The sequence below is a fragment of the Pongo abelii genome, chromosome 5, assembly GCF_028885655.2.
Source record: "Pongo abelii isolate AG06213 chromosome 5, NHGRI_mPonAbe1-v2.0_pri, whole genome shotgun sequence".
Taxonomy (NCBI): Eukaryota; Metazoa; Chordata; class Mammalia; order Primates; family Hominidae; genus Pongo; species Pongo abelii.
The window spans coordinates 73,985,845-74,003,271 of record NC_071990.2 but is presented as its reverse complement, the minus strand read 5'-3'; the positions used below and the strand labels follow the sequence as shown (position 1 = coordinate 74,003,271).

Here is a 17,427-nt window from a genome sequence, read left to right as displayed (position 1 = left end):
CTGCACTCCAGCCTGGGCGACAGAGTGAGACCCTGTCTCAAAAACAAAGAAAAAGGTGTGCCTTTTGTTTTAAAAAGGGGATGGCATATAAATGTGTATATAGTATATAATATAAATTATATACAATGTTTTATATTATATGACATATTACATATAAATTATACATAATATATTGCATGTAAATACTTATGTAAATATATTCATATAAATATATATATTTAATATATATATTTAAGATAAATCAGGTAAAAACTAAGGAAATCTGGATAAAGTATAGACTTTAGTTAACAATAATGTATCAGTATTGGTTTATTGTACCAATGTATTTTATGAATATGGGATGTTAATAATAGGGAAATGGGGGTGCAGTGGCATGTGCTTATAGTCCTAGTTTCCTCAGCCTTCGGGAGGCTGAGGCAGGAGGATCATTGAGCCCAGGAGTTAGGGTTGTTCTTCTTGGAGCTGAACTCCTGGGTTCAAGTGATCCTCCCGTCTCAGTCTCCCACTTCCCAAATAGCTGAGATTACAGGTGCACGACACTGTAATCAGTGGACATGTTTTCAAGTGGGTTTAAAACTTGGTATTTTGACTGTCCTTTTATCTTAAGGACAAAAAGCTGCAAAAAAATTATAAGCTGTTTTTTATAAGTGTATTATTGGTAATAATACTGGTATTACTTTGAAAAAGGTAGATTAAACATATAAATATTAGATAATATACTAATTTATATACATATAAAATATATTTGTATGCCACCCCCTTTTAAATAAAAAGTACACCTTTTTTTTTTTTTTTTTTTTAAAGTAGACACAGGGTCTTGCTATGTTGCCCAGGCTGGTCTCAAACTCCTGGCCTCAAGCAGTCCTCCCACTTTGGCCTCCTAAAGTGCTGGGATTATAGGCATGAGCCATCATGGCCAGACCATATGTTTTTCTTTATAATTTTATTAATTTGGTTTATTTTTTAATTTTATAGAAGCCCTGCTCTCAGATATAACACTTTTTTTCTTTTAATTTAACAAGATATTTTCTATCTCACTCCATACCTCTATATACAGATAACACCCATTCCTTTTTAAAGTCTATTTTTATAGCTGGTCAAAGAGTAAATCGTTATGTAATATTGCTAGGCATTTCCCAGATCTCCATAGGCATCATTCCAATTTGCTTTTCCACAGCAATGTATCAGAGTACCTGTTTCACTCTCAACCTCACTGACTTGTTAAACTTTTTGCCAATTGAAATTCTTGCCAGTAGTCCAAAAAGTGAGAAATGATATCTCAGTGTAGTTTATTTAAAAATAAACTTTTCGTTTTAACATAGTTTTATATTTACAGAAAAATTGTGAAGATAGTACAGAGAGTTCCCGTATAACCCCATACCCATTCCCCTCGGGTTTTTTCTGGGGGAGGTAGTGGGGCAGAGTTTCACTATGTTGCCCATGCTGGTCTCAAACTGAGCTCAATGATCCTCCCGCCTCACCTTATCAAGTAACTGGGACTACAGACACGTGCCACTGCAGCACCCCCATTTTCCTGTTATTAATATCTCACATTAATACAATACGTTTAATAATTAATAAACCAATATTGATATATTATTGTTAGCTAAGGGCTATATCTGCTGGGCACAGTGAGTCTTGCCTGTAATCCCAGCACTTTGGGAGGCCGAGGTGGGCAGATCACCTGAAATCAAGAGTTTGAAACCACCCTGGCTAACATGGCAAAACCCCGTCTCTACTAAAAAAATACAAAAATTAGCCAGGCGTGGTGGCATGTGCCTTAGTCCCAGCTACTTGGGAGGCTGAGACAGGAAATCACTTGAACTCGGTGGGTCGAGTTGCAGTGAGCCAAGATCATGCCACTGCACTCCAGTCTAGGTGACACAGCGAGACTCCATTAAAAAAAAAAAAAATTCTATACTTTATCCAGATTTCCTTAGTTTTTCTTAATGTCCTTTTACTGTTCCAAGATCCCATTTAGGATACCATATTGCATTTAGTTGTCATGTCTCCTTAAGCTACTCTTGACTGTGACAGTTTTTTGGTTTTAACAGTTTTGAGGAGTACTAGTTAGGTATTTTGTAGAATGTCCTTTACTTGAGATTTCTTTATTATGTTTCTTATGATTAGATCAGAGTTATTGGTTTGGGGGAGGAAGGTCACAGAGGCAAAGTGCCATCCTTATCACATTTTATCAACGGTACGTGCCACCTTTCTTTACAGTCATATACAGTTGACCCTCAGGATTGGCTCCAGGGTACCCTGCAGACACCGAAGTCCACAGATGCTCAAATCTCTTACATAAAATGATATAATACACTTGGCCCTCCATATCTGTGGGTTTCAATTCACAGTTGGTTGAATTCTCAGATGTGAAACCCTCATATACAGAGGGCCCACCATATTGTGTAGCTATCCCTGAACTCTTTATTCTGTCCCATTAAAATCTTTGTCTATCTTTGTACCATGTTGTTGTACATAATGTAGCTTTATAATTAGTCTCAATATCTTTTAGGGCAAGTTCTACCACTTTGTTTTTCTCCAAGGGTGTCTGAGAGAGTCTTGACCCTTTGCATTCTCGTATAAATTTTGAAATCAGCTTGTCAGATTCCACAAAATACTTTTTGGAATTTTGATTGAGATAATGTTGAATCTATAGATAAATTTGGGGCCAGGAATGATGACTGATGCCTGTAATTCCAGCACTTCAGAAGGCTGAGGAAGGAGAGTTGCTTGAGGTGAGGAGTTCAAGACCATCTTGGACAACACTGTGTAAAAACTCTAGCCAGGCGTGGTGGCTCACGCCTGTAATCCCAGCACTTTGGAAGGCCGAGGTGGGTGGATTACAAGGTCAAGAGATCGAGACCATCCTGGCCAACATGGTAAAACCCCATCTCTACTAAAAATACAAAAATTAGCTGGGCATGGTGGCACGTGCCTGTAGTCCTAGCTACTCGGGAGGCTGAGGCAGGAGAATCGCTTGAACCCAGGAGGCAGAGGTTGCAATGAGCCGAGATCGTGCCATTGCACTCCAGCCTGGCGACAGAGAGAGACTCCGTCTCAAAAAAAAATTAAAAAAAAAAAACTCTCTATAAAAGTTTTTATAGAGAGTTGTGAGTCTTCATCTCTATAAAAACTTTTTTAAAAATTAGCCAGGCGTGGTGGTGTGCACTTGTAGCTTGTAGTCTTAGTTATGCAAGAGAATCACTTAAGCTCAGGAGTTTGAGGTTACAGTGAGCTGTGATCTTGCCACTGCACTCCAGCCTGGGCAACAGAACAAGACACTGTCTGTATTAAAAAAAATAAACATGGGAGAGAGTTGATATGTTAACAATATTGAGTCTCCCAATCCACTTATTTAGATCTCCTCTAATACTTCCCAGCTTCACTCAATAGCATTTTCTCTGCAGAGGTTTTGTATATCTTTTGTTAATTTATTCATAGGTAATTGATCTATTTTAAAACTATTTATTTATTTATTTATTTTGAGATGGAGTCTCACTCTGTCACCCAGGCTGGAGTGCAGTGGTGCGATCTCGGCTCACTGCACCCTCCACCTCCTGGGTTCAAGCGATTCTCCTGCCTCAGCCTCCTGAGTAGCTGGGATTACAGGTGCCCACCACCGTCCCTGGCTAGTTTTTGTATTTTTAGTAGAGATGGGGTTTCACCATGTTGTCCAGGCTGCTCTCAAACTCCTGACCTCAGGTGATCTGCTCACCTCGGCCTCCCAAAGTGCTGGGATGACAGGCGTGAGCCACCGCACCTGGCCAAAACTTTTTATTATGAAAATTTTAAACCAGTACCAAAGGAGACTGGGCTGGGAGTGGTGGCTCATGCTTGTAATACCAGCATTTTGGGAGGCTGAGGTGGGTGGATCACTTGAGCCCAGGAGTTCAAGCCTGGGCCACGTGACAAAACCCTGTCTCTTCAAAAAATACAAAATAAATTAGCTGGGTGTGGTAATATGCACCTGTTGTCCCAGCTATTTGGGGGGCTGAGGTGGGAGAATCACTTGAGCCTAGGAGGTCAAGGCTTCCGTGAGCCGACATCATGTCACTACGCTCCAGCCTGGGTGACAAAGTGAAACCTTGTCTTAAAAAAATGATAAATGACTGGGAGCGGTGGCTCACACCTGTAATCCAAGCACTTTGGGAGGCCAAGGCAGGTGGGTCATCTGAGGTCAGGAGTGCGAGACCAGCCTGGCCAACATGGTGAAACCCCATCTCTACTAAAAATACAAAATCAGCTGGGCATGGTGGCGCATGCCTGTAATCCCAGTTACTCGGGAGGCTGAGGCAGGAGAATCACTTGAACCTGGAAGGCAGATGTTGCAGTGAGCTGAGATGGTGTCACTGCACTCCAGCCTAGGCAACAGAGCGAGACTCAATCTCAAAAAACAAATAAATTAAAAAAAAATGCATAAACAAATAATAATTTTCTTATATTGGCTGGGCACAGTGGCTCACATCTGTAATTCCAGCACTTTGGGAGATGGGAGGATTGCTGGAGCCCAAGAGTTCGAGATCAGCCTGGGCAAGGTGGAGAGACCCCGTCTCTACAAAAAAATCCAAAAATTAGCCAGTCATGGTGATGTATGCTTCTGGTCCCACTATTGGAAAGGCTGACATGAGAAGATTGTTTGAGGCTGGGAAGTCGAGGTTTCAGTGAGCTGTGTTCATGCACTCCAGCCTGGGTGATAGAGGGAAATCTTGTCTCAAAAAATGAAAGAAAAAAGTAATAATTCCCTAATATCAAACACTTATTCAGTATTAAAATTTCCACTTGTCTTGTAAGTGTCATACTTTTTTTGTATGTTTGGATCAGCCTGTTTGGATCAGGATTCAAATAAGGTTCATACATTGTGACTGACCAATATGTCTGTTAAATGTCTGTTATATCTCTTTTAACTCATAACTTCCTCTTTCATAACTTTTTTATTCCTTGAATAAAATTTACTCAATTTACTTCAATTTACTCATTGAAGAAACAGGTTATTTTTCCTGTAGAGTTTCTCAAAGAGAGGATTTTGTAGAGTGCATTCTAGAAGTGTCGTTTAGCATGTCCTGCTTTCATCCATATTTCTTTTTGTTGTTGTTGTTGTTTTGTTTTTTTGAGAGGGAGTTTTGCTCTTGTTGCCGAGCCTGGAGTGCAATCGCCCGATCTCGGTTCACTGCAACCTCCGCCTCCCAGGTTTAAGTGATTCTCCTGCCTTAGCCTCCAGAGTAGCTGGGATTACAGGCTTGTGCCCCTATGCCCGGCTAAATGTTTGTATTTTTAGTAGAAATGGGGTTTCACCATGTTGGTCCAGCTGGTCTCGAACTCCTGACCTCAGGTGATTCACCGCCTCAGCCTCCCAAAGTGCTGGGATTACAGGAGTGAGCCACTGCGCCAGGCCTCATCCATATTTCATTAGCAGTTAGATCTAGAAGGTAATTGTTGGGTGGTTTTTTTGTTTGTTTTTTGTTTTTGTTTTTGTTTTTTGAGACTGAGTCTCACTCTGTCATCCAGGCTGGAGTGCAATGGCATGATCTCGGCTCGCTGCAACCTCTGCCTCCTGAATTCAAGCAATTCCCCTGCCTCAGCCTCCTGAGTAGCTGGGATTACAGTTGTGTGCCACAATGCCTGGCTAATTTTTGTATTTCTAGTAGCGACGGAGTTTCGCCATGTTTCCCAGGCTGCTCTTGAACCTCATACCTCAGGTGATCTGCTCACCTTGGCCTCCCACGGTGCTGGGATTACAGGCATGAGCCACTGCACCCAGCCTAATTGCTAGTTTTTATACTATTGTAAGTAACATCTTTCTAAAAATTTCATTTTTTGTTTATTGCCATATATCAAAATACCTTTGATTTTTGTGTCCATAATCTTGGTAACTCTTTTAATTGATTTGGTGAATTTATTTACATTTTTTTTTCTTTTTTCTTTTTCTTTCTTTTTTGAGATGGAGTCTCACTCTGTTGCCCACGCTGGAGTGCAGTGGCATGATCTCGACCCACTGCAACCTCGGCATTCCAGGTTCAAGGGATTCTCCTGCCTCAGCCTCCCAAGTAGCTGGGACTATATACAAATACATACATACATGTGGTATGTGTAGGCACGCGCCACCACACAGGCTAAGCTAATCTTTCTATTTTTAGTAGATATGGTGTTTCACCATGTTGGCCAGGCCGGTCTCCTGTCTCGGCCTCCTGAAGTGCTGGGATTACGGGCATGAGCCACCATGCCCAGCATTGTAGATTCTTTTGTATTTCCTGTATATGCAATTACATCACCTATGAATAATGATGGCTTTGTTTCTCTCTTTCCAGTGTGTAACCCTGTTTTTCCTTCCCTTACTGTGCTTGCTATGACACTCAGTGCATGTGGAACAGAAATAGAGATAACAGATGTTTTGCCTTCTTTCTGATTTCTCTCTCCAACTTTTTACCTCACATAATGATTGTTGCTATAGTTTTCTAAAATCTACCTTTTATGGAATCAAGTGTCCATCTAGACTTAAATTGCTAAGAGGTGTTTTTTTAATGATGAACGACTATAGGATTTTAAGAGCTTCATTTTCTTCATCTATTGAGACAATCACGTATTTCTCTTCTATTCTGTTAATGTGACAGATTATATTGATTGATTTTTCTGAAAAATCATTCAGATTATAAACCACTTATAGATTGCCAGTATAAAACCACGAAGTAACAGGATGATGGTCAGAGCATAAAAGAGCTAGCCAGGGTAAGACTCGGGGAGAAATCTTTTTTTTTTTTTTTTTTTTGAGACAGAGTCTTGCGCTGTTGTCCAGGCTGGAGTGTAGTGGCGCGATCTCGGCTCACTGCAAGCTCCACCTCCTGGGTTCATGCCATTCTCCTGCCTCAGCCTCCCAAGTAGCTGGGATTACAGGTGCCCGTCACCATGCCCGGCTAATTTTTTGTATTTTTAGTAGAGGCGGGATTTCACTGTGTTAGCCAGAATGGTCTTGATCTCCCGAACTTGTGATCCGCTCACCTCAGCCTCCCAAAGTGCTGGGATTACAGGTGTGAGCCACCTCGCCCAGCCGAAATCATTCTATATTTACACAAACTCTCATAAATAAGAATAAAGGAAATGGTCCTCAATTCATTTTGTATTAATATAGAACCTGTAAGGATGCTACAGAAAAAGTGAATAAATTGATTCAAATTATTATTGAAACAAAATATTTAACAAAGGGAATTTAGCAATATATAAAAGGTAATACATCTTACTATTGCTAACTATATTAAGCTGTGACTTCCATTTTTTTTTCAGTTAGGCCCATTTTTTGTCTCAGTGTACTTATTTTTATACGTAATTATTTATCTGTTCACTTCTTTTGATTCACTCCTAAGATTTTTTCAGAATATTTTCTTTTTCTTTCTTTTTTTTTTTTTTTTTTTGATGGAGTTTTGCTCTTGTTGCCCAGGCTGGAGTGCAATGGTGCGATCTCGGCTCACAGCAACCTCCACCTCCCGGGTTCAAGCGATTCTCCTTCCTCAGCCTCCCGAGTAGCTGGGATTACAGGCATGTGCCACCATGCCAGGATAATTTTTTTCGTATTTTTAGTAGGGATGGGGTTTCTCCATGTTGGTCAGGCTGGTCTCGAACTCCCGACCTCAGGTGATCCACCCTCCTTGGCCTCCCAAAGTGCTGGGATTACAGGCGTGAGCCCCCATGCCCAGCCCCAGAATATTTTCGTGAGGGAAACCACTTGAATATTGTTTAGATATGGATGCTTTGGGTAAAGTGCTTTTTTGTTTTTCTTTTTGAAATTAAGAAGAAACATGGCGGCTATCCTTCTCTCACATCGAAAAGGAAATTTTGAACAATCATGGAAAATCTAAAACGTGCTGTGAAGACAAAGAAGTGAAATGTTGCAGGTAACAGCCTTATTTTGTTAAATGACAGATTATCTATGGTATGCTTAATTATTTGTTGACTCCACACCTCAGACCTGAAGAGCTAAGCTGGGTTGGGTCTGGGGAGCGGGGCAGGATTGGGTTGAGCTGGGGAGAGTGTGAGTATGAAACCAGAGAAGCTAGATCCAAAGGGCCAAGGAAAGGGTGTTGTTAGAAGGCAAGGCTAGGGAATAGTAGTTCTGAACCCTGGATCAGATGAATGTGTTTTTGTATAGATGTATCAGTAGGACAGAGTGAGAGGGTATGAGCACTAGCCATGACAATTCAATGGGTCTTAGTATTCTGCTTGTTTAAAAGTAATGGATATTAATGCCATATAATTGGAGGAGGCCAAAAGGTCGCTCTTGTTAGATACTGGGCTTGCTTTGGGATAGTTGGGTTGTGTTGATGGCTAGGGATTGATTGGCCAAACTGAAAACAACACTAAGTGAGTAATTTTTTTTTTTGAAACAGACTTTCACTCTGTCACCCAGACTGGAGTGCAGTGGCACAATTACAGCTCACCACAGCCTTGGTCTCCTGGGCTCAAGCAATCATCCTACCTCAGCCCCCCAAGTAGCTGAGATTACAGGTGCATGCCACCATGCTCGGCTAATTTAAAAAAAAATTTTGTAGAGGGCCTGTTGGCTCACACCTGTAATCCCAGCCTAGCAACATGGTGAGACCCCGCCTCCATAAAAAATTTAAAAATTAGCCAGGCATGGTGACTGGTGCCTGTGGTCCCAGCTACTTGGGAGGCTGAGGTAGGAGAATGGCTTGAGCCCAGAAAATCAAGGCTGCAGTGAGCCATGATCGTGCCACTGCACTGCAACCTGGGTGACATAGTGACACCCTGTCTCAAAAAAAATTTTTTTTTATTGGTAGAGATGGTGGTCTCCCTTTGTTGCCCAGGCAGGCTGGTCACCAACTCCTGGGTTCAAGTAATCTTCCCGCCTTGGCCTCCCAAAGTCTTGGAAGTACAGGGATGAGACACTGCACCCCACCATTTTTTTTTGTGATGGCATACACACCATAAAGAACTAAGATTGAAAAGGAATTTTTCATTTGAGTTTCTAAAGTTGGCCAGTATTGGCCAGGCATGGTGGCTCACGCCTGTAATCCCAGCACTTTGGGAGGCCGGGGCAGGTAGATCACCTGAGGTCAGGAATTCGAGACCAGCCTGGCCTACATGGCGAAACCCCGTCTCTACTAAAAATACAAAAATTAGCTGGGCGCAGTGGAGCGTGCCTGTAATCCCTGCTACTCAGGAGGCTGAGGCAAGAGAATCACCTGAACCCGGGAGACAGAGGTTGCAATAAGCTGAGATCATGCCACTGCACTCCAGCCTGGGCAACAGAGCAAGACTCCATCTTAAATAAATAAATAAATAAATAAATAAATAAATAAATAAAGTAAGTAAGTAAGTAAGTTGGCCAGTATAAAGATCACAAGAGTTAAAAAGTCAAAACAAAAATGTCCAACATGCAGGCACAGAGGTTCTTTAAGATCTCATATGCAGGCTTTGAAGCAAGCATTAAGAAAACTATATTGTTGGCCGGGCACAGTGGCTCACGCCTGTAATCCCAGCTCTTTGGGAGGCCGAGGCAGGTAGATCACCTGAGGTCAGGAGTTCGAGACCAGCCTGGCCAACGTTATGAAACCCTGTCTCTACAAAAATGCAAAAATTAGCCGGGCGAGGTGGCATGCGCCTATAATCCCAGCTACTTAGAAGGTTGAGGCAGGAGAATCGCTTGAACCCAGTAGGCAGAGGTTTCGGTGAGCTGAGATCACACCACTGCACTCCAGCCTGGGCAACAGAGCAAGACTCCGTCTCAAAAAAAAAAAAAAGAAAAATAAGAAAAAGAAATATTGTTGATAAGGCTAAATAGTTTCATAAATAGTACATTTTGTCAACTACTAAATAACTAGATGAGATGGCAGATTATCTATGGTACTCTTAATAATGTAAATAACTTTGTGATACAATCAGTGGATTTTAAAAAAGAGAAAAATTATATTAAATTTGCAGTTCAATAAAGTAAAATAATTTTATAACAAAACAAGATTTTGGATTGCTTGAGGGGGGTGAGGGGAGGGTCAGAGGTTGCAGTGAGCCAAGATTGTATCACTGCACCCTAGCCTGAGTGACAGAGTGAGACCCTGTCTCAAAAAAAAAAATAGTATAAATATCTGTTAGCTTTATACAGTTGAAGAAATTGATAGAATATATTTAAGCTAAGAATGGGAAAGAGAGGGAAAAAATGCGTTTTTGAAACTTCAAACCATATATTTGAAAACATAATCAGATTTTAGTGTGACTGTTGTATTTATGTTATTTATTTTATTTTAATTTAATTTAATTTTATTTTATTTTATTTTATTTTGAGATGGAGTCTCACTTGTTGCCCAGGCTGGAGTGCAGTGGCATGATCTTGGCTCACTGCAACCTCTGCCTCCTGGGTTCAAGTGATTCTCCTGCCTCAGCCTCCTGAGTAGCTGGGATTATAGGTGCACGCCACACCTGGCTAATTTTTGTATTTTTAGTAGAGATGGGGTTTCAGCATACTGGCCAGGCTGATCTCGAACTCTTGACCTCATGATCCACCTGCCTAAGCCTCCCAAAATGCTGAGATTACAGGCATGAGCCACCACACCCGGCTTTTTTGTTTTTGTTTTTGTTTTTGTTTTTTTTGTGTGATGGAGTTTCGTTCTTGTTGCCCAGGCTGGAGTGCAATGACGCGATCTTGGCTCACTGCAACCTCTGCCTCCTGGCTTCAAGCGATTCTCGTGCCTCAGCCTCCAGAGGAGCTGGGATTACAGGTGTGCACCACCACACCCAGCTAATTTTTGTATTTTTAGTAGAAACAGGGTTTCACCATATTAGTCAGGCTGGTCTCAAACTCCTGATCTTAGGTGATCCCCCCGCCTCAGCCTCCCAAAGTGCTGGGATTACAGGCGTGTCTCACCATGCCTGGCCTATATTTATGTTATTACATATCTTTATTGTTTATGTTTTTGCTATGAGATGCCTAAAATCCTTTGTTGAATGTAAATAAGTAAAAATAAGTGTTTTCCTTTTTTATTCAACAGGAAAGATTGTTTAAAACTAATGAAATACCTTTTAGAACAGCTGAAAGAAAGGTTTAAAGACAAAAAACATCTGGATAAATTCTCTTCTTATCATGTGAAAACTGCCTTCTTTCACGTATGTACCCAGAACCCTCAAGACAGTCAGTGGGACCCCAAAGACCTGGGCCTCTGCTTTGATAACTGCGTGACATACTTTCTTCAGTGCCTCAGGACAGAACAACTTGGGAATTATTTTATTCCTGGATTCAATCTATTCTCTAGCAACTTAATTGACAAAAGAAGTAAAGAATTTCTGACAAAGCAAATTGAATATGAAAGAAACAATGAGTTTCCAGTTTTTGATGAATTTTGAGATTGTATTTTTAGAAAGATCTAAGAACTAGAGTCACCCTAAATCCTGGAGAATACAAGAAAAATTTAAAAAGGGGCCAGGCGCTGTGGCTCACACCTGTAATCCCAGCACTTTGGAGGCCGAGGCAGGCGGATCACTTGAGGTCAGGAGTTTGAGACCAGCCTGACCAATATGCTGAAACTCCATCTCTACTAAAAATATAAAAATTAGCCAGGCATGGTGATGCATACCTGTAATCCCAGCTACTTGGGAGGATTAGACATGAGAATCATTTGAAGCTGGGAGGTGGAGGTTGCAGTGAGTCAAGATGGCACCACTGCACTCCATCCTGGGTGACAGAGCAAGACTCCCTCTCAATAAATAAATAAATAAATAAGAAAAATAAATTAGGAAATTCTTAAAATAATTTTTTAAAAAAGCAACAAAATAAAAAAAATTAGTGACTGTAATAATTGGAATGTTTGAAATTTGTCACAGCAATAATTGACTAAAATGAATGTAAATAATTATTCAGTTTTCAGTTTGTTGTAATAAACTCTAATCAGTATAAAGTATTGACTATCCTAGGAAAAAGATTAGTCAAGGAATAAGAAACAAAAGTAGTATTTGAAATCTAAAACATTACCATGTTTGCTTTATCATGCAGGCAAATAAATAAATAAATCACATTTTCAGGTTGGAATAAAAAAAGATAAAGTACATATCACCTTAATTAAATTCATCAAGTACTTACTGAAAAACAGCTCTCCACCGTGCCTGGCCAGGAAATACATAATCTTTTTTTTTTTTTTTTTTTTTTGAGATGTAGTCTCGCTCTGTCGCCCAGGCTGGAGTCCAGTGGCATGATCTTGGCTCACTGCAAGCTCTGCTTCCTGGGTTCATGCCATTCTCCTGCCTCAGCCTTCTGAGTAGTTGGGACCACAGGCGCCCGCCACCACACCCGGCTAATTTTTTGTATTTTTAGTAAAGACCGGGTTTCACCGTGTTAGCCAGGATGGTCTCGATCTCCTTACCTTGTGATCCGCCCACCTCAGCCTCCCAAAGTGCTGGGATTACAGGTGTGAGCCACCGCGCCCAGCTGAAATACATAATCTTAAAAGAAAACAGAAGATACTTTATTTTAATATGTGTGACTAAATGTAAAACCTAACTTATTTTCTGTTATCTATTTATTTTTACTTTCAGTAACACTTTTTTTATTTTTAGGTAGCATTTAGCCTAGAGGCAACTGCTGTTTGTTAAATTTTTCCTGTTCATATATTTTGCACATTTTCTTATGGGTTAGTTTTCTTCTCATTGTTTTGGGAAGTTCTTAATATATTTGGGGTACTTATCTTTCATTTGTTGTCTGTGTAACAAATAACTTCTGCCATGTGGGTTGTCTGCACCTTTTTTGGTGTCTTTTAGTAAACAAGGTTTTTTGTTTTGTATTGTTTTGTTTATTGTAAAGATTTTTAAATTTTAATGGAGTTGATTTTTTTCTCATTCAAGCCTTTGAGAATAAATTGAATTTTTTATGGTTTTTGCTTTATACATCTTGTTTAACAGGCTCTACGTTTGAACATACTAAGAGAAACATTAGACATTTGAAGAGTTTTGGGGACAATTAATGATAAATAGACCACTATGCAAATAAAATAATCTAAGCAATTTTTTTTTTTTTTTTTGAGACAGTCTCACTCTGTCGCCCAGGCTGGAGTGCAGTGGCACGATCCTGGCTCACTGCAACCTCCTCCTCTTGGTTCAAGCAATTCTCCTGCCTCAGCCTCCCAAGTAGCTGAGACTACAGTTGCATGCCACCATGCCTGGCTAATTATTTTTGTATTTTTAGTAGAGACGGAGTTTCACCATGTTGGTCAAGCTGGTCTCGAACTCCTGACCTCAGGTGATACACCCATCTCAGCCTCCCAAAGTGCTGAAATTACAGGCGTGAGCCACCGTGCCTGGCCAATCTAAGCAATTTTTAACTCCATAAGAAAAATGAATGCGTGAAAGAAAAGTCTGATATGAGAATATTGTTCAGCTGTTTAAGTATTGACAAAGTCATAGTAATGTAACCATTGACTATTAATCTTATTGAAGTTATGGACTGTTGTCAACTTTAAAAAAATTAAAAGCCAGGGGTGGTGGCTCATGCCTGTAATTCCAGCACTTTGATAGGCCGAGGCGGGCGGATCATGAGGTCAGGAGTTCAAGACCAGCCTGGCCAACATGGTGAAACCCCATCTCTACTAAAAATACAAAAACTAGACAAGCATGGTGGTACGTGCCTGTAATCCCAGCTACTTGGGAGGCTGAGGCAGGAGAATCGCTTGAACCCAGGAGGCAGAGGTTGCAGTGAGCCAAGACTGTGCCACTGCACTCCAGCCTGGTGACAGAGCGAGACTCCATCTCAAAAAAAAAAAAAAAAAAAAATTAAAAAAAAATTTTTTAATGAGAAAAGAAAAAAAGAAATTATGATTACCCACTCTGTGGTTAGGATAGGACAATAGGCTTAGTTTCTGTATGGTGATAGTGGTAGGGAGATTACATTAGTTTCCTGTGTAGCAATTAACCACAACCTTAGAGGCTTAAAACAACTCATATTTATTATCTCACATTTTCAATGGGCCAAAGTTCTGGGTGTGGCTCTGCTCAGAGTCTCTCAAGGCTATAATTAAGATGTCAGCCAGCACTGTAGCCTCTTCTGAGGCTTGACTGGAGAAGGATCCATTTTTGTTGGCAGAATTTAGTTCCTTTACATTTGTAGGACTGAGGGCTTCAGTTTCTTGCTGTCAGCCAGAGGTTGCCCTCAGTTCCTAGAAGCTGTCTTCAGTTCCTTACCATGTGAGCCTCCCAACATAGGCAGCCCACAACAGTAGCTCGATTCTTCAAAGCCAGCAAGCGGGGTACTCCAGCAAGAGGAGTGCTACAAACTTGTTTAACACAATTACATACACGTAATTATGTACAGTCCGTTGCCTGTACGGTATTCTATTGATTGGAAGCAAGTCAAAGGTCCCACTCATACCCAAGAGGAGAGGAATCACTCAAGGGTGTTCTTGTTGTCTCAGATGCCAGCGATACAGTTAGGGGAAAAACAGTTCCCATAAGACCACCCTCATTTCTGTCAACAATTGCAGTTTCAAGGGATTCCTAAAACCACCCTGAGGTTTGATGAAAGACTCACAGAACTCACTGAAACCACTATGCTCATGGTTGCAGTTTATTATATAGTAAGCATGCAAGTTTAAATCAGCCAAAGGAAGAAGTGCATTAGGCAGAGTTTAAGAGAGTAGCAAACACAGCACTTTCTGTTGTCTTTTGGTGGAGTCATGGACATGTTATTCTCTTGGCATCAATGTGTGCCGATACAGAATATTGCCAGCCAGGGAAGCTCACCTGAGCCATGTCCAGAGTTACTGCAGCTCATGGTTGGCTGGCCGTATGTCTAACCTCAGTCTCCAGCTCCTCTGGAGGGCAAACAGTATAAGCTGATACCATGACCCAAAGACCCCACCATAAATCACATTGTTATACTTTCTGGCACATTCCAAGAATTTAGCCATTACCTTTCAGAAGCCAAGGGCAAAGGTGAGACTTTTCTTTGGGTTAGGTTAAATTCTTTACTACATAGATGTGAACCTCAGGAGGTGGGGGGCCACAGGACAACCCTGAGGGTCTGACTGTCACAGGTATGCAAAAACTGAATTAATCTCTCTTATAGTGGGAAGTCAGTAGATGTCAAATTTTTAAAACCAAGAAATTGCAGTATAAGCAATTTATTAATGGCTAAAAGATGAAAAGGTTACATCTTGGGAGTGGAAAATGAAGGGTGGAAGGGTTCAGGACTACTTTTTTTTAAAACAAAATGATTTTATTTAGTTTTTTTGTAAATATGAATATAGTTGGCAAAAACCAAACCAAAACAGAATAAAACCAAAAAATGACAGTTATATGATTGATCATGCCCAAGTACAACAGCAGTTATTAGTAGAATATAAAAAATAAATTTTATGGCCAGGTGCCATGGCTCATGCCTGTAATCCCAGCACTTTGGGAGGCCGAGGCGGGCGGATCACCTGAGGTCAGGAATTCGAGACCAGCCTGATCAACATGGAGAAACCCCATCTCTACTAAAAATACAAAATTGGCCAGGTGTGGTGGTGCATGCCTGTAATCCCAGCTACTCAGGAAGGCTGAGGCAGAATTGCTTGAACCTGGGAGGCAGAGGTTGCAGTGAGCCGAGATCGTGCCATTGCAGTCAAGCCTGGGCAACAAGAGCGAAGTTCCATCTCTAAATAAATAAATAAATAATATTAAAAATAATAAAAAATGTTATTATTATTGTTATTATTATTATTTTTTTTTTGAGACGGAGTCTTGCTCTGTCACCCAGGCTGGGGTGCAGTGGCGCGATCTTGGCTCACTGCAACCTCCGCCTCCCGAGTTCAAGTGATTCTCCTGCCTTAGCCTCCCAAGTAGCTGGGATTACAGGCGCCCACCACCACACCCGCCTAATTTTTGTATTTCTAGTAGAGACAGGGTTTCACTATGTTGGCCAGGCTGGTCTTGAATGCTTGACCTCGTGATCCACCTGCCTTGGCCTTCCAAAGTGCTGGGATTAAGGCGTGAGCCACTGCACCCGGCCTAAAAATTTTATTATTTTTCTGTGCTTTTTTTCCCCCAGCTTTGACTCTCTGGATGCTTTTGAAAGTTTGAGTTCCTAAGAAATTCCACAGCTAGAGGCTCCTACGATGTCAGTGAGTGAGGTTAAAGTTCTACTCTTATAGGGAGCATCTTATCCTTGGGGATTCTGGACAACTGGACCCCCTAGGAACTTGAAAAACAACTGCTTTCATTAGGATTCTTTTGACATGGGGGAAAATACAGCCATTGTCCATTAAAGCACAATCCAATTTGGGTACAAGTACTCTTCAAGTTTTCTAAGTTCTCCACAAGAATACCAAGACTAGGCTACCATCTTTTCTGACAACAGACTACTTTTTAAATAAGCTTTGTATAGTCCAAGATTTCTGGCAGAGAAATATAAATAAAAAATAAAAACAAAAATAAATAATTAAGCCTTGTAGAACAATTTGCTTCCATACAGTACATGTATATTTGACTTTGATAAAAATGAAAACAATTTTTTTTTTTGAGACAGAATTTCCCTCTTGTTGCCCAGGCTGGAGAGCCATGACCTAATCTTGGCTCACTGCAAACTCCACCTCCCAAGTTCAAGCGATTCTCCTGCCTCAGCCTCCCGAGTAGCTGAGATTGTAAGCGCCCGCCACCACATCTGGCTAATTTTGTATTTTTAGTAGAGATCGGGTTTCTCCATGTTGGTCAGGCTGGGCTCGAACTTCCGACCTCTGGTGATCCGCCCGCCTCGTCCTCCCAAAGTGCTGGTATTACAGGCATGAGCCACTGTGCACGGCCTGAACACATATTATTTTTAAATTTTTTCATTTTGCCGGGCGCGGTGGCCTAAAGACATGTTACTTTTAAATTTTTTTCATTTTGCCGGGTGTGAGGGTGGATGCCTGTAATCCCAGCTACTTGGGAGGCTGAGGCAGGAGAGTTGCTTGAACCTGGGAGGCGGAGGTTGTGGGTGAGCCGAGATTGTGCCATTGCACTCCAGCCTGGGCAACAAGAGTGAAACTCTGTCTCAAAAAAAAAAAAAAAGTAATATGTGTTCAATGTGAAAAAATCAGATGTTCACATTAAAGTGTTAAAAAAAAACCAGTGAAAATACAGAGAAATAGCATTATTAATCTAACATTTTGTTACTGGGGTAGTGCCACGCAATTCCAGGCTCCTGGTGTCTTGTTTTGTTTGTTCATTTTTGAGACGGAGTCTCACTCTGTCACCCAGGCTAGAGTGCAGTGGCCCGATCTCAGCTCACTGCAACCTCCGCCTCCTGGTCTCCAGCGATTCTCCTGCCTCAGCCTCCTGATTGGGACTACAGGCCTGCGCCACCATGCCTGGCTAATTTTCATATTTTCAGTAGAGACGGGGTTTCACCATGTTGGGCAGGCTGGTCTCGAACTCCTGACCTCCAGTGTTCTGCCTGCCTCGGTCTCCCAAAGTGCTGGGATT

General features: G+C 41.2%; 1 protein-coding gene across 5 annotated transcripts in view; it reads left to right on the top strand.

Moving 5' to 3' along the window:
* Positions 1 to 16,413, top strand: part of CGAS (cyclic GMP-AMP synthase) — a 42,871-nt gene extending 26,458 nt beyond the window's left edge. For 3 of the 5 annotated variants that reach the window (XM_002817062.6, XM_054557753.2, XM_063725251.1), the window contains 2 exons: positions 7,784 to 7,886; positions 10,995 to 12,879. In XM_002817062.6, coding sequence (XP_002817108.2) covers positions 7,784 to 7,886; positions 10,995 to 11,346 — 455 coding nt within the window. In that variant the 3' untranslated portion in view covers positions 11,347 to 12,879. Of the gene's footprint in view, positions 1 to 7,783; positions 7,887 to 10,994; positions 12,880 to 16,015 lie in introns of those variants that run through there. The other 2 variants (XM_054557754.2, XM_063725252.1) reach the window with 2 other exon arrangements.
* The last annotated feature ends 1,014 nt before the right edge of the window (positions 16,414 to 17,427 follow it).